This window comes from Salmo salar, chromosome ssa21 (assembly GCF_905237065.1).
Source record: "Salmo salar chromosome ssa21, Ssal_v3.1, whole genome shotgun sequence".
NCBI lineage: Eukaryota > Metazoa > Chordata > Actinopteri > Salmoniformes > Salmonidae > Salmo > Salmo salar.
This window is the reverse complement of record NC_059462.1, coordinates 44,517,018-44,534,918: the sequence shown is the minus strand read 5'-3', so window position 1 is coordinate 44,534,918 and position 17,901 is coordinate 44,517,018. Positions and strand designations below refer to the sequence as shown.

General features: G+C 49.1%; 1 protein-coding gene across 2 annotated transcripts in view; it reads left to right on the top strand.

The window, feature by feature from the left end:
- LOC106582393 (tyrosine-protein phosphatase non-receptor type 4) overlaps positions 1-17,901 on the top strand; it is a 124,425-nt gene that overhangs the window by 58,395 nt on the left and 48,129 nt on the right. For both annotated transcript variants that reach the window (XM_014165465.2, XM_014165466.2), the window contains exons 6-9: positions 10,091-10,135; positions 11,114-11,166; positions 13,749-13,869; positions 14,099-14,186. In XM_014165465.2, the coding sequence (XP_014020940.1) occupies positions 10,091-10,135; positions 11,114-11,166; positions 13,749-13,869; positions 14,099-14,186 (307 nt within the window). The remainder of the gene's footprint in view (positions 1-10,090; positions 10,136-11,113; positions 11,167-13,748; positions 13,870-14,098; positions 14,187-17,901) is intronic.

Below are 17,901 nucleotides of genomic sequence, written 5' to 3'. Positions count from 1 at the left end.
TGATTAAACTAGGATATTCTCCAGACAACAGACTCAACACACACATGCATCATTAGCAAAGTGAAAGAGCAGGCAGGCCAGCGCTAGGGAGGGAGAGGGGCAGGAAGGCCAGCGCTAGGGAGGGAGAGGGGCAGGAAGGCCAGCGCTAGGGAGGGAGAGGGGCAGGAAGGCCAGGGCTAGGGAGGGAGAGGGGCAGGAAGGCCAGCGCTATGGAGGGAGAGGGGCAGGAAGGCCAGCGCTAGGGAGGGAGAGGGGCAGGAAGGCCAGCGCTAGGGAGGGAGAGGGGCAGGAAGGCCAGGGCTAGGGAGGGAGAGGGGCAGGAAGGCCAGGGCTAGGGAGGGAGAGGGGCAGGAAGGCTATGGAGGGAGAGGGGCAGGAAGGCCAGGGCTAGGGAGGGAGAGGGGCAGGAAGGCCAGGGCTAGGGAGGGAGAGGGGCAGGAAGGCCAGGGCTAGGGAGGGAGAGGGGCTGGAAGGCCAGCGCTAGGGAGGGAGAGGGGCAGGAAGGCCAGGGCTAGGGAGGGAGAGGGGCAGGAAGGCCAGGGCTAGGGAGGGAGAGGGGCAGGAAGGCCAGCGCTAGGGAGGGAGAGGGGCAGGAAGGCCAGCGCTAGGGAGGGAGAGGGGCAGGAAGGCCAGCGCTAGGGAGGAGAGAGGGGCAGGAAGGCTAGGGAGGGAGAGGGGCAGGAAGGCCAGGGCTAGGGAGGTAGAGGGGCAGGAAGGCCAGCGCTAGGGGAGGTAGAGGGGCAGGAAGGCTATGGAGGGAGAGGGGCAGGAAGGCCAGGGCTAGGGAGGTAGAGGGGCAGGAAGGCCAGCGCTAGGGAGGGAGAGGGGCAGGAAGGCCAGCGCTAGGGGAGGGAGAGGGGCAGGAAGGCCAGCGCTAGGGAGGGAGAGGCGCAGGAAGGCCAGGGCTAGGGAGGGAGAGGGGCAGGAAGGCCAGCGCTAGGGAGGGAGAGGGGCAGGAAGGCCAGCGCTAGGGAGGGAGAGGGGCAGGAAGGCCAGGGCTATGGAGGGAGAGGGGCAGGAAGGCCAGCGCTAGGGAGGGAGAGGGGCAGGAAGGCCAGCGCTAGGGGAGGGAGAGGGGCAGGAAGGCCAGCGCTAGGGAGGGAGAGGGGCAGGAAGGCCAGCGCTAGGGAGGGAGAGGGGCAGGAAGGCCAGCGCTAGGGGAGGGAGAGGGGCAGGAAGGCCAGGGCTAGGGAGGGAGAGGGGCAGGAAGGCCAGCGCTAGGGAGGGAGAGGGGCAGGAAGGCCAGGGCTATGGAGGGAGAGGGGCAGGAAGGCCAGGGCTATGGAGGGAGAGGGGCAGGAAGGCCAGCGCTAGGGAGGTAGAGGGGCAGGAAGGCCAGGGCTAGGGAGGGAGAGGGGCAGGAAGGCCAGCGCTAGGGAGGGAGAGGGGCAGGAAGGCTAGGGCTAGGGAGGGAGAGGGGCAGGAAGGCCAGGGCTAGGGAGGGAGAGGGGCAGGAAGGCCAGCGCTAGGGAGGGAGAGGGGCAGGAAGGCCAGGGCTATGGAGGGAGAGGGGCAGGAAGGCCAGGGCTAGGGAGGGAGAGGGGCAGGAAGGCCAGGGCTAGGGAGGTAGAGGGGCAGGAAGGCCAGGGCTAGGGAGGGAGAGGGGCAGGAAGGCCAGGGCTAGGGAGGGAGAGGGGCAGGAAGGCCAGGGCTAGGGAGGGAGAGGGGCAGGAAGGCCAGCGCTAGGGAGGGAGAGGGGCAGGAAGGCCAGGGCTAGGGGAGGGAGAGGGGCAGGAAGGCCAGCGCTAGGGAGGGAGAGGGGCAGGAAGGCCAGGGCTAGGGAGGGAGAGGGGCAGGAAGGCCAGGGCTAGGGAGGTAGAGGGGCAGGAAGGCCAGGGCTAGGGAGGTAGAGGGGCAGGAAGGCCAGGGCTAGGGAGGGAGAGGGGCAGGAAGGCCAGGGCTATGGAGGGAGAGGGGCAGGAAGGCCAGCGCTAGGGGAGGGAGAGGGGCAGGAAAGGCTAGGGAGGGAGAGGGGCAGGAAGGCCAGGGCTAGGGAGGGAGAGGGGCAGGAAGGCCAGCGCTAAGGAGGGAGAGGGGCAGGAAGGCCAGGGCTAGGGAGGTAGAGGGGCAGGAAGGCCAGGGCTAGGGAGGTAGAGGGGCAGGAAGGCCAGCGCTAGGGAGGTAGAGGGGCAGGAAGGCCAGCGCTAGGGAGGGAGAGGGGCAGGAAGGCCAGGGCTATGGAGGGAGAGGGGCAGGAAGGCCAGGGCTAGGGAGGGAGAGGGGCAGGAAGGCCAGCGCTAGGGAGGTAGAGGGGCAGGAAGGCCAGCGCTAGGGAGGTAGAGGGGCAGCAAGGCCAGCGCTAGGGAGGTAGAGGGGCAGGAAGGCCAGCGCTAGGGAGGGAGAGGGGCAGGAAGGCCAGCGCTAGGGAGGGAGAGGGGCAGGAAGGCTATGGAGGGAGAGGGGCAGGAAGGCCAGCGCTAGGGAGGGGCAGGAAGGCCACCGCTAGGGAGGGGCAGGAAGGCCAGCGCTAGGGAGGGAGAGCGAGAGGAGGGGCAGGCAAGCCAGCGCGAGGGAGGGAGAGAGATCCAGAAAATAGCTGTTAAAGTCTACAACCACCTAAAAGGAAGCGATTCCCAAACCTTCCATAAAAAAAGCCATTACCTACAGAGAGATGACCCTGGAGAAGAGTCTCCTAAGCAAGCTGGTCCTGGGGCTCTGTTCACAAACAGACCCCACAGAGCCCCAGGACAGCAACACAATTACACCTAACCAAATCATGAGAAAACAAAAAGACACATTGGAAAGAATTAACAAAGAAACTGAGCGAACTAGAATGCTATTTGGCCCTAAATAGAGAGAACACAGTGCCAGAATACCTGACCACTGTGACTGACCCAAACTTAAGGAAAGCTTTGACTATGTACAGACTCAGTGAGCATAGCCTTGCTATTGAGAATGGCTGCCGTGAACAGGCGTGGCTCTCGGGAAGACAGGCTATGTGCACACTGCCCATAAAATGAGGTGGAAACTGAGCTGCACTTCCTAACCTCCTGCCAAATGTATGACCATATTAGAGACACATATTTCCCTCAGATTACACAGATCTCCAAAGAATTTGAAAACAAGCCCAATTTTGATAAACTCCCATATCTACTGGGTGAAATACCACAGTGTGCCATCACAGCAGCAAGATTTGTGACCTGTTGCCACAAGAAAAGGGCAACCAGTGAAGAACAAACACCATTGTAAATACAACCCATATTTATGTTTATTTATTTTCCCTTTTGTACTTTAACTATTTTCACATCATTACAACACTGTATATAGACATAATATGACTTTTGTAATGTCTTTATTCTTTTGTAACTTCTGTGAGTATAATGTTTACTGTTCATTTTTGTTTATTTCACTTTTGTATATTATCTACTTCACTTGCTTTGGCAATGTTAACTTATGTTTCCCATGCCAATAAAGCCCCTTGAATTGAGTGGAGGGGCAGGCAGGCCAGCACGAGAGAGAGAGGGGAGGGGCAGGCAGAACCATACACATATATCTTGGTAATCTGCATTTCGCAATGTTTTGTCTTGCATGCCTCGCAAATTCACAAAAGTAGCCTAAAGTTGTCCTCTTCCTCTGGGTTTATTTGAATTACATGACTTTTATTACACAACACAAGGCTATGTTATTTAACGTTTAGATGTTCACACCCCTCACACTAATAAAGAGCACTGGCTGATGACCCTAGTAAAGAGTACACTGGGTAAGGGCCTAGTAAAGAGTACACTGGGTAAGGGCCTAGTAAAGAGTACACTGGGTAAGGGCCTAGTAAAGAGTACACTGGGTAAGGGCCTAAAAGAGTACACTGGGTAAGGGCCTAGTAAAGAGTGCACTGGGTAAGGGCCTAGTAAAGAGTACACTGGGTAAGGGCCTAGTAAAGAGTACACTGGGTAAGGGCCTAGTAAAGAGTACACTGGGTACTCTTTAGAGGTAGTAGACAGGGCTGATCACTTTCCTCCGCTCCTTTTTGTGCTAGCCATAGAACCCCTGGCAGAGGCCATAAGAACATATTTTGGCATGTAGGGCTTTCAGGTGGGCCAGATAAATCATAAGATCTCATTGTTCGCAGACAACATTATTTTGTTCCTCTCTGACCTGACCGGATCCCCCTCAAAACTGCAGATGCTTTTGGGTACATACAGCTCTATATCAGGTTACAAAGTCAACATGGACAAAATTGAAATACTTCCACTGACTCGCTTTGACTATAGCATCTTTGAACGAACGGGTCCCTTCAGATGGTCGCCACAGGGGTTCAAATATCTGGGAATCACAGTTGATAATGACTTAAGAAATTTGTACAAGCTTAACTACTCTGTCTTGGTTCAGAAGGTGGTGGATGACTTGAATAGTATTTGGGAGAATTAGCTCTATTAAGATGAACGTTCTGCCTAAAATGATGTACCTATTTCAATCTTTACACATAATCCCTACCCGAGAGTTTAAGTCCTTTAACAAGACCATAAGACAATTTGTATGGAACCGTAAAACCCCAAGGGTGAGCCTGGACAAATGAATGTGGGATTATTGTCTGGGAGGTCTCCGTCTACCAAAGATGTATTACTGGGCATCGCAAATGAGATGAATTTCATTCCTATTTGAAACTGAACCAGTCCCTTGGACTCAGATGGAAATGTTTGCTCTTAATGAAGAGGTTGGGAGTAATATTATCTACAAATGGAACCTCAAGACTATATCAACAAAAACAAGCAATCTCTGAACCATCAACTTAGTAAGATCTTGGTATGACATCCGTAAGTTATTTGGTCTGAAACAGGACTTGTCACCCAAAACACCCCTGTGGCAAAACAGACTCCTGCCAATGATCTTGGATAGCAACATGTTTCAACATTGGCATGAGAAGGGAATAATGAATTAGAACATTGTTATATAGATGGGGTACTTATGTCATGTAGAACATTGTTATATAGATGGGGTACTTATGTCATGTAGAACATTGTTATATAGATGGGGTACTTATGTCATGTAGAACATTGTTATATCCAGTGAGGGGAAAAAGTATTTGATCCCCTGCTGATTTTGTACGTTTTCCCACTGATAAAGAAATGATCAGTCAATAATTTTAATGGTAGGTTTATTTGAACAGTGAGAGACAGAATAACAACAAAAGTATCCAGAAAAATGCATGTCAAAAATGTTATAAATTGATTTGCATTTTAATGAGGGAAATAAGTATTTGACCTCCTCTCAATCAGAAAGATTTCTGGCTCCCAGGTGTCTTTTATACAGGTAACGAGCTGAGATTATGAGCACACTCTTAAAGGGAGTGCTCCTAATCTCAGTTTGTTACCTGTATAAAAGACACCTGTCCACAGAAGCAATCAATCAATCAGATTCCAAACTCTCCACCATGGCCAAGACCAAAGAGCTCTCCAAGGATGTCAGGGACAAGATTGTAGACCTACACAAGGCTGGAATGGGCTACAAGACCATCGCCAATCAGCTTGGTGAGAAGGTGACAACATTTGGTGCGATTATTCGCAAATGGAAGAAACACGATAGAACTGTCAATATCCCTCGGCCTGGGGCTCCATGCAAGATCTCACCTCGTGGAGTTGCAATGATCATGAGAACAGTGAGGAATCAGCCCAGAACTACACGGGAGGATCTTGTCAATGATCTCAAGGCAGCTGGGACCATAGTCACCAAGAAAACAATTGCTAACACACTACGCCGTGAAGGACTGAAATCCTGCAGCGCCCGCAAGGTCCCCCTGCTCAAGAATACATATACATTCCCGTCTGAAGTTTGCCAATGAACATCTGAATGACTCAGAGGACAACTGGTGAAAGTGTTGTGGTCAGATGAGACCAAAATGGAGCTCTTTGACATCAACTCAACTCGTCGTGTTTGGAGGAGGAGGAATGCTGCCTATGACCCCAAGAACACCATCCCCACCGTCAAACATGGAGGTGGAAACATTATGCTTCGGGGGTGTTTTTCTGCTAAGGGGACAGGACAACTTTACCGCATCAAAGGGACGATGGACGGTCCTTCCCTCAGCCAGGGCATTGAAAATGGATCGTGGATGGGTATTCCAGCATGACAATGACCCAAAAGACACGGCCAAGGCAACAAAGGAGTGGCTCAAGAAGAAGCACATTAAGGTCCTGGAGTGGCCTAGCCAGTCTCCAGACCTTAATCCCATAAAAAAATCTGTGGAGGGAGCTGAAGGTTCGAGTAGCCAAACATCAGCCTCGAAACCTTAATGACTTGGAGAAGATCTGCAAAGAGGAGTGGGACAAAATCCCTCCTGAGATGTGTGCAAACCTGGTGGCCAACTACAAGAAACGTCTGACCTCTGTGATTGCCAACAAGGGTTTTGCCACCAAGTACTAAGTCATGTTTTGCAGACGGGTCAAATACTTATTTCCCTCATTAAAATGCAAATCATTTTATAAAATTTGACATGCATTTTTCTGGATTTTTTTGTTGTTATTCTGTCTCTCACTGTTCAAATAAACCAACTATTAAAATTATAGACTGATCATTTCTTTGTAAGTGGGCAAACGTACAAAATCAGCAGGGGATCAAATACTTTTTTCCCCCACTGTAGATGGGGTACTTATGTCATGTAGAACATTGTTATATAGATGGGGTACTTGTGTCATGTGGAACATTGTTATATAGATGGGGTACTTATGTCATGTAGAACATTGTTATATAGATGGGGTACTTATGTCATGTAGAACATTGTTATATAGATGGGGTACTTATGTCATGTAGAACATTGTTATATAGATGGGGTACTTATGTCATATGGAACATTGTTATATAGATGGGGTACTTACAGTTAAAGATTACATACACTTAGGTTGGAGTCATTAAAACTCCTTTTTCAACCACTCCACAAATTTCTTGTTAACAAACTATAGTTTTGGCAAGTTGGTTAGGACATCTCCTTTATGCATGGCAAATGTCATTTTTCCAACAATTGTTTACAGACAGATTATTTCACTTGTAATTCACTGAATCACAATTCCAGTGGGTCAGAAGTTTACGTACACTAAGTTGACTGTGCCTTTAAACAGCTTGGAAAATTCCAGAAAATGATGTCATGGCTTTAGAAGCTTCTGATAGGCTATTTGACATAATTTGAGTCAATTGCTGGTGTACCTGTGGATGTATTTCAAGGCTTACCTTCAAACTCAGTGCCTCTTTCCTTGACATCATGGGAAAATCTAAAGAAATCAGCCAAGACCTCAGAAAAACATTTGTACACCTCCACAAGTCTGGTTCATCCTTGGGAGCAATTTCCAAACGCCTGAAGGTACCACATTCATCTGTACAAACAATAGTATGCAAGTATAAACACCATGGGACCACGCAACCGTCATACCACTCAGGAAGGAGATGTGTTCTGTCTCCTAGAGATGAACGTACTTTGGTGCAAAAAGTGCAAATCAATCCCAGAACAACAGCAAAGGACCTTGTGAAGATGCTGGAGGAAACCGGTACAAAATTACCTATATCCACAGTAAAACTAGTCCTATATCGACATAACCTGAAAGGCTGCTTAGCAAGGAAGAAGCCACTGCTCCAAAACCGCCATTAAAATATCCAGACTACGGTTTGCAACAGCACATGGGGACAAACATCGTACTTTTTGGAGAAATGTCCTCTGGTTTGATGAAACAAAAATAGAACTGTTTGGCCATAATGACCATTGTTATGTTTGGAGGAAAAAGGGGGAGGCTTGCAAGCCGAAGAACACCATCCCAACCGTGAAGCACGGGGGTGGCAGCATCATGTTGTGGGGGTGCTTTGCTGCAGGAGGGACTGGTGCACTTCACTAAATAGATGGCATCATGAGGCAGGAAAATGATGTAGATATATTGAAGCAACATCTGAAGACATCAGTCAGGATGTTAAAGCTTGGTCGCAACTGGGTCTTCCAAGTGGACAATGACCCGACGCATACTTCCAAAGTTGTGGCAAAATGGCTTAAGGACAACAAAGTCAAGGTATTGGAGTGGACATCACAAAGCCCTGACCTCAATCCTATAGAATTTTTTTGGGCAGAACTGAAAAAGTGTGTGCGAGCAAGGAGGCCTACAAACCTGCCTCAGTTACACCAGCTCTGTCAGGAGGAATGGGCCAAAATTCACCCAACTTATTGTGGGAAGCTTGTGGAAGGCTACCCAAAATGTTTGACCCAAGTTAAACAATTTAAAGGCAATGCTACCAAATACTAATTGAGTGTATGTACACTTCTGACCCACTGGCAATGTGATGAAATAAATAAAAGCTGAAATAAATCATTCTCTCTACTATTATTCTGACATTTCACATTCTTAAAATAAAGTGGTGATCCTAACTGACCTAAAAAGGGATTTTTACTAGGATTAAATATCAGGAATTGTGAAAAATGTAGTTTAAATATACTTGGCTAAGGTGTATGTAAACTTCTGACTTCAACTGTATGTCATTTGAGCAACTTAAAGAGAAATACCATTTATCCAATAATCATTTCTTTTGTTATTTACAGTTAAGAAACTTTCTTAGAAGCAGTCTTAGAGATATGACTTTACCAAACCTGTCAAGTGTTGAACAACTACTCCATGATAGCCATGCCACACACAGATTTATATTCAGAGTCTACTCATTGCTAATGCAACAATTCCCAAAACCAGATGTACATAAGTCGAGAGAGCGATGGGAATCCAAATTGAATACTACAATTGATAAGGGTCTATGATTGGACCTATGCCAAAATAGTGTGTCAGTGACCATCAACTCCAGATATAGACTTCTACATTACAACTTCCTCCACCAACTCTATCTGACACCTCAGAGGCTACATAGGTATCACCCTGAAATATCAGAAATGTGTTTTAGATGTGGAACAACAGAAGATACCTTTTTGCATTCCAGTTGGCAGTGTACTAAATTACAAGCCTTCTGGCATGATGTTTGTGATACCCTGGCCTTTGGAGGTCCCTTTCCCACTTCATCCTGAAATATGCCTTCTGGGTAACTTCACAAATGTGAATTTGAGGAATAACTTCAAAATCAAATTGACAGAAATCGCTCTTGCCACTGCAAGAAAATGTGTTGCATTGACATGAAAATCATATTCCCCTCTCCCAATTCCAAGACGGCTCTCTGAAATGAATAAGTGTAGTCCTATGGAGAAGATTACCTATGCTTTAACATAAATTCAACCACTTTGTGAAAATATGGCAACCCTTCCTGTACTATATGTTAACACTTCCGTTGAGGTTGGTGGATGTGAGCTTGTAGATTGATGTAGCTATTGTCTCTGTAATGTACTGTTTGTATTGTTTTGTGTAAATGTTGGTATCTCTTGTCATTTGTCTTATTTAGTCATTAGTGTTATTACTATTACAACCTGCCATGTCATGCCCATATAAGGAGATGAATTACCCTGTGTAACTGTATTGCACTTGCTAAAGCCCTCAGCTAATCATTCTACTAATGGAGATGACTACAGTAAACGGGTTAGGAGTAGGTCTGGGGTTGAGAGTTCACTTCATCTAAGACTAGGATCCGCTTGGTAGGTATATTAAGCAATAATGGGCAAATTCTACTGCTGGCTGCCTGGCACACAGCTAGGCATAAATGTGAATAGCATGCCATGAATGCTGCCAGCCCCTATTGCAAGTGTCCATCCATGGTCATTAAAAACAGAGTTACAGTCAACTGGATACTCCAGTGTTATTTATTCAATCCATGCACCACTCAAGCATGATATTGCTCAGCCAGCCTTATCAAGTGAGTAAACCACTTTGTATGTCTAAGATGCAGAGGCATGGATCTGTTTTGGATGTGCGTTATCGATTCCAGACAGCACACAACAACAGTGCTGGTGAGCTCTTGTACTATGATGAGATTCATTCAGTATTAGTTATACACAAAAACAACAGGCTACAAGTTAAGTCATAGAAATGTTGCCTAAGCAATGAGCATCAGAGAAGCTCCATGTGAGTGGGTCCGGTCCAGGTGCTTTATCTAGTGTACTGTACATTATGTCCAAATGTTCTATGGTCCATAATCACAGACATCTGTATCACATTGTTATTGGTGTAACTGCTCTCCTTATTCCCTGTAGGTACCAGTATTTCCTCCAGCTCAAACAGGACATCCTGACTGGAAGGTTAGTTCAGTTGGCTGTTCTTATTTGCACAGGTTCAGCAGCACACTCACACACTGTTCTAGTGGACTAACACTGATTCTACCGGGCCAGCACGCTGACACACTGTTCTAGTGGACTAACACTGATTCTACCGGGCCAGCGCGCTGACACACTGTTCTAGTGGACTAACACTGATTCTACCGGGCCAGCACGCTGACACACTGTTCTAGTGGACTAACACTGATTCTACCGGGCCAGCACGCTGACACACTGTTCTAGTGGACTAACACTGATTCTACCGGGCCAGCACGCTGACACACTGTTCTAGTGGACTAACACTGATTCTACCGGGCCAGCACGCTGACACACTGTTCTAGTGGACTAACACTGATTCTACCGGGCCAGCACGCTGACACACTGTTCTAGTGGACTAACACTGATTCTACCGGGCCAGCACGCTGACACACTGTTCTAGTGGACTAACACTGATTCTACCGGGCCAGCACGCTGACACACTGTTCTGGTGGACTAACACTGATTCTACCGGGCCAGCGCGCTGACACACTGTTCTGGTGGACTAACACTGATTCTACCGGGCCAGCGCGCTGACACACTGTTCTGGTGGACTAACACTGATTCTACCGGGCCAGCGCGCTGACACACTGTTCTAGTGGACTAACACTGATTCTACCGGGCCAGCACGCTGACACACTGTTCTAGTGGACTAACACTGATTCTACCGGGCCAGCGCGCTGACACACTGTTCTAGTGGACTAACACTGATTCTACCGGGCCAGCACGCTAACACACTGTTCTAGTGGACTAACACTGATTCTACCGGGCCAGCGCGCTGACACACTGTTCTAGTGGACTAACACTGATTCTACCGGGCCAGCACGCTGAAACACTGTTTTATTGGTAGAAAAAAAAAAAGCTGTTGTAATGATTTTCCTATTGATCAAATTAATTCGTGGTGACTTGTGTGTTTGTGTCCCACAGACTGCCCTGTCCACACAACACTGCCGCACTCCTGGCGTCCTATGCTGTTCAATGTAAGTAGCCATTCTCATGGTGTCCCATGCTGTTCAATGTAAGTAGCCATTCTCATGGTGTCCCATGCTGTTCAATGTAAGTAGCCATTCTCATGGTGTCCCATGCTGTTCAATGTAAGTAGCCATTCTCATGGTGTCCCATGCTGTTCAATGTAAGTAGACATTCTCATGGTGTCCCATGCTGTTCAATGTAAGTAGCCATTCTCATGGTGTCCCATGCTGTTCAATGTAAGTAGCCATTCTCATGGTGTCCCATGCTGTTCAATGTAAGTAGCCATTCTCATGCTGTTCAATGTAAGTAGCCATTCTCATGGTGTCCCATGCTGTTCAATGTAAGTAGCCATTCTCCTGATGTGCTGCTAAAGATATGTAGCTACTGGTAGTTAGTTCACACATTTGATCTCTCTGATGCTTCATACGAGGCTGCACAGTTTCTGGCCACTAGCAACTCCAACTCTTTTGTTGTGAGATGACTAGAAAGCTGTGTGTTGTAAGCCTTTAGCTGAGAGTCGGTGTACTCACCAGGACTTCCCAATGGTCACTGTGTGTGCCGCCTTGCATAACTTTTTACAACGTCATATCCAATTTATTCTTTAATTCTCTCACCCAATAAAACAAGCTGTTTGCAGCGGAGCCTGAAATCGGCCATAATCCTCTCTTTATGCCCTTGTTGCTTTTTTTAATTTAATGAACCTTTATTTAACGAGGCAAGTCAGTTAAGAACAAATTCTTATTTACAATGACGGTCTACGTTAGCAGGACATGGTTAGCTGTATACGGAACGCTATGCTAATCATTAGGCTGTTTCTCCCCATCTTTTGTCCCAGATTGATTTGTGTGGTATGACTTTTTTGTGCTGGTAGTGTGACTGGCCATTCGCCAAGCATGCTCAGGACAGCAAAGCACAGTATAGTACAGCACATAGCACAGCACATAGCACAAGAGGTTGGGGAGAACAGATTTATGTTAATGGCTGACTCAGAATGAGTAGAATGGTATCAAATACATCAAACACATGATTTCCAGGTGTTGGATGCCATTTTTATTACTCAGTAACCAACATTCTAACTAATAAACTAGCACGCTGACTACTGTAACATGTTAGCATAGTATAGCCTAGCCTAGCGGTCCACAGCTAGCATAGAGCGACAGCCTACCACTGTGATGGGCCTTTTAGCCTGAGGAGTGTAGTTTACCAGCCTGTGTCACCAGATTGACCTGAATAATGGCTCCTGACAGATTGGAGAGGGGGTTAGTCAGGGGTCTGTTCCCATTCAATCTGTCCACATCTCCACTGCAGTGGCCTGCTGAGGCTTGCCTCTCTCCCCAAACTCCCCAGGGAGTCTCATGGCTATATAGGTCACTGGAGGGATTTGAACTGCACCTCCAACATCTAACACAACCTGTGGGTGTCCATGTCCAGAATCTCACTTAGCTCAGTGTCCCTCCCCATGAGAAGGTTTTCATTTCATTGTAGCCATGGGGATAGTGGTATGAATCATTTTAGCTTCATTTCAGTTTCAAGATGATTCAATGCTGCTGTTAAATGCTGCTGGTAATTCGGTTAGTTTTACCAAATCAGTGAGGCTGGTTAAATTCGATCAAGAAATGCACTCTGCTGAAAGCTTTGGCGTTAGTGCTGTGTAGATATTTATTTGCATACTGCTAATAAATCCATAGGCAATTGACCAGTTAGTTTGAACATTGTGGGTCTTTTTTGTGTGTGTGGTGATTAGATCAATAACTGTTTTGAATTGATCTGTTTGTTATGAGCCCGTGGTTAAAGGGTTTTCTCCAGAGTCAGATGAAGTCGTGGATGTCATATTTATGTCTCTGCATCCAGTATGAAGGAAGTTAGATGTAGTTTTGCAATCCAATGCTAACTAGCGTTAGCGCAATGACAGGAAGTCAAACTAGGCATGACTTCCTGTCATTACGCTAGTTACCAGTTGCGTGAACGCTAGTTGGCAACTTCTTTTAAAATGCACGCTAAGACATTGTCAAAATCACAAACTATCAATTTTAAAGCAGCAATCTGCACTTGCGACATACATTTTTGGACTTATGAGTTATGAATGCCCATTGAATCTTGAAGAATATAACTAATACAAGCTTGTTTTATTCCAATGTTTGAAAACAAACACTGTATAGCTTCAACACGCTTAAAATGATACATGTTATATTGGATGGTCAGTCCTTGAATTCCTCAGCTTTTTCACAAAAACAGAGGCAAGGACACTGCTTTGTTATTGTTACAATGAAGGATTGGCCCTTTAAGAGGTCCACTCTTATGAATTGGTGTCTGTTTCACACACGACCACAAGCTAATGGTTCTGAGGTACTCAGCTACTGTAGTGGTGGTTGGCGCTACAAAGCTTCTCTACCACTTGTGTATTTTATAAACAGACCTCATAACCAGGCTTTTGATTGAGGCTCTTGTATTCATTACTGCATTGATAGGCAGTGGTTTGTCTGTCCAGTACAATATAGGCCTACTGTTTGCTGTGTATGATATAGGCTATGTGTGTCGATTTAACTGTCTGTGTACTATTGAATAGATTTTCTCTCTGTGCGTTGTGTAGCTGAGTTGGGAGACTACAGTGACTCGGAGCATGCTCCTGGCTACCTCTCAGAGTTCTGCTTCATCCCCAACCCGCCACAAGGGTTCCACAAGGAGGTCACCAAACACCACCAACAGCACAGGTAGAGAGGCCCATCTTCATGTCCCAGGGACACATGTTCATACACAGCTGTATACTTGTCACTTGTCTGCCCCAGCTCTTATAGCAGAGTCGGTTTCCATGGTTTTATTGAGTGCATTTCCAGGCATGATCTCACTGTGCTGCTCTGTCTTCTGTGAATGGATTACGTGTGTTTGATTAGAGGAACCGTCTCCCTCTCATTTATCTCTCGTTCTCTCTCTACTTCTCAGTGGTCTGTCTTCTGCCCAGTCAGAGTTTAATTACCTGAACACAGCACGGACGCTGGAGCTGTACGGAGTGGAATTGCACTATGCAAGGGTAAGGCTGCTCCCCTGTGTGTCTGTCACTGCAGTAGTAGAAAGGGCACTTGTCATAGCAGCACTGATACCCACGTTCCATACAGCTGTGCCTTAGCTCTAGAAGAGCCTGTGCTTTCTAAGCCAGCAGGTAGAAGAAGTAGGTTGAGGCAGCGTACAGCAGTATGGAATTCCTCTGGCCCCCGCTGCCAGGAACTCATGAAGCCTTTAAAGGGATACTTTAGGACTTTGGCAATGAGCCCTTTTATCTACTTCCCCACAGTCAGATGAACTTCTAGATAAAAAATGTATGTCTCTGTGTTCAGTATGAAGTTAGAGGTAGTTTTGTGAGCCAATGCTAACTAGCGTTAGCGCAATGACTGGACGTCTATGGGTATCTGTTAGCATGCTAGTAGCGAAGCTATCGCGAACTTCCTTCATACTGGACACAGAGACATAAAAATGGTGTCCACAAGTTCATCTGACTGTGTAAGTAGATAAAGGGCCTCATTGCCACAATCCTGAAGTTTCCCTTTAAGGCTGAGGATTCCTTTATAGCTGAGGAACAGCAGAACCACTGAGCCTTGACAAGCTGTGTCTGTGTATCTGTGGACTGGGGAGTCCACTAATCCAGCCATTGTCTGGAGTACAGAGATTTCCCTCATTGTCCGAATTAGACAGACCTCTCTCTTTGTCCCAGATAATGTGTCTGTCTGTCTGGGTACTTTTATGTGCATGTTTGGGTGTCTTGGTCTGTCTGTTTGACTGTCTAGGTTTGGTTGTTTTTGTCTGGATAGTAGTTTGGTTCATAAGACAAAGCAGGTCACAAAATGATTGGTACAATGAGTGAATGGCAGATCTCAACTGAGGCCCAGCCACCATTGTCCATCCAGCCATTTTTGCTGTAGAATGATCATCACACTTTGACTATTACAGTGAAGAGGTGGAGTGGTTGTGCCCCATTTTAAACTGGGGACTATATTGCGCTCCTACTGTTGTCATACCCTTACCCCCCCACCGCCATACAGAGATAGGAGGAGAGGGTCTGTGTCTGTACCCCCACCCTGCCATAGAGAGATAGGAGGAGAGGGTCTGTGTCTGTACCCCCACCCTGCCATAGAGAGATGGGGGGGAGCGATAGGAGGAGAGGGTCTGTGTCTGTACCCCCACCCTGCCATAGAGAGATAGGAGGAGAGGGTCTGTGTCTGTACCCCCACCCTGCCATAGAGAGGGGGAGAGATAGGAGGAGAGGGTCTGTGTCTGTACCCCCCACCGCCATACAGAGATAGGAGGAGAGGGTCTGTGTCTGTACCCCCACCCTGCCATAGAGAGATAGGAGGAGAGGGTCTGTGTCTGTACCCCCCCACCGCCATACAGAGATAGGAGGAGAGGGTCTGTGTCTGTACCCCCACCCTGCCATAGTGAGATAGGAGGAGAGGGTCTGTGTCTGTACCCCCACCCTGCCATAGAGAGATGGGGGGGAGAGGGTCTGTGTCTGTACCCCCACCCTGCCATAGAGAGATGGGGGGAGAGGGTCTGTGTCTGTACCCCCACCCTGCCATAGAGTGATGGGGGGGAGAGAGATAGGAGGAGAGGGTCTGTGTCTGTACCCCCACCCTGCCATGAGAGAGATAGGGGAGAGGGTCTGTGTCTGTACCCCCACCCTGCCATAGAGAGATAGGGGGAGAGGGTCTGTGTCTGTACCCCCACCCTGCCATAGAGAGATGGGGGAGAGGGTCTGTGTCTGTACCCCCACCCTGCCATAGAGTGATGGGGGAGAGGGTCTGTGTCTGTACCCCCACCCTGCCATAGGATGGGGGAGAGATAGGGGGAGAGGGTCTGTGTCTGTACCCCCACCCTGCCATGAGATGGGGGAGAGAGATAGGAGGAGAGGGTCTGTGTCTGTACCCCCACCCTGCCATAGAGAGATAGGGGAGAGGGTCTGTGTCTGTACCCCCACCCTGCCATAGAGAGATAGGAGGAGAGGGTCTGTGTCTGTACCCCCACCCTGCCATGAGAGAGATAGGGGGAGAGGGTCTGTGTCTGTACCCCCACCCTGCCATAGAGTGATGGGGGGGAGAGAGATAGGGGGAGAGGGTCTGTGTCTGTACCCCCACCCTGCCATAGAGAGATGGGGGAGAGGGTCTGTGTCTGTACCCCCACCCTGCCATAGAGTGATGGGGGGGAGAGAGATAGGGGAGAGGGTCTGTGTCTGTACCCCCACCCTGCCATAGAGAGATAGGGGAGAGGGTCTGTGTCTGTACCCCCACCCTGCCATAGAGAGATGGGGGAGAGGGTCTGTGTCTGTACCCCCACCCTGCCATAGAGAGATAGGGGGAGAGGGTCTGTGTCTGTACCCCCACCCTGCCATAGAGAGATAGGGGGAGAGGGTCTGTGTCTGTACCCCCACCCTGCCATAGAGTGATGGGGGGAGAGGGTCTGTGTCTGTACCCCCACCCTGCCATAGAGTGATGGGGGAGAGGGTCTGTGTCTGTACCCCCACCCTGCCATAGAGGGGGAGAGATAGGGGAGAGGGTCTGTGTCTGTACCCCCACCCTGCCATAGAGTGATGGGGGAGAGATGGGGAGAGGGTCTGTGTCTGTACCCCCACCCTGCCATAGAGAGATGGGGGAGAGGGTCTGTGTCTGTACCCCCACCCTGCCATAGAGTGATGGGGGAGAGAGATAGGGGAGAGGGTCTGTGTCTGTACCCCCACCCTGCCATAGAGAGATGGGGGAGAGGGTCTGTGTCTGTACCCCCACCCTGCCATAGAGAGATGGGGGAGAGGGTCTGTGTCTGTACCCCCACCCTGCCATAGAGAGATGGGGGAGAGGGTCTGTGTCTGTACCCCCACCCTGCCATAGAGAGATAGGGGGAGAGGGTCTGTGTCTGTACCCCCACCCTGCCATAGAGAGATGGGGGGAGAGGGTCTGTGTCTGTACCCCCACCCTGCCATAGAGAGATAGGGGAGAGGGTCTGTGTCTGTACCCCCACCCTGCCATAGAGAGATGGGGGGAGAGGGTCTGTGTCTGTACCCCCACCCTGCCATAGAGAGATGGGGGAGAGGGTCTGTGTCTGTACCCCCACCCTGCCATAGTGAGATGGGGGAGAGGGTCTGTGTCTGTACCCCCACCCTGCCATAGAGAGATAGGAGGAGAGGGTCTGTGTCTGTACCCCCACCCTGCCATAGAGTGATGGGGGGAGAGGGTCTGTGTCTGTACCCCCACCCTGCCATAGAGAGATGGGGGAGAGGGTCTGTGTCTGTACCCCCACCCTGCCATAGAGAGATGGGGAGAGGTGTGTCTGTACCCCCACCCTGCCCTAGAGAGATGGGGGGAGCGCGATAGGAGGAGAGGGTCTGTGTCTGTACCCCCACCCTGCCATAGAGAGATGTACCCCCACCCTGCCATAGAGAGATGGGGGAGAGGGTCTGTGTCTGTACCCCCACCCTGCCATAGAGAGATGTACCCCCACCCTGCCATAGAGAGATGGGGGAGAGGGTCTGTGTCTGTACCCCCACCCTGCCATAGAGAGATGTACCCCCACCCTGCCATAGAGAGATGGGGGAGAGGGTCTGTGTCTGTACCCCCACCCTGCCATAGAGGGATGTACCCCCACCCTGCCATAGAGAGATGGGGGAGAGGGTCTGTGTCTGTACCCCCACCCTGCCATAGAGAGATGGGGGAGAGGGTCTGTGTCTGTACCCCCACCCTGCCATAGAGAGATGGGGGGAGAGG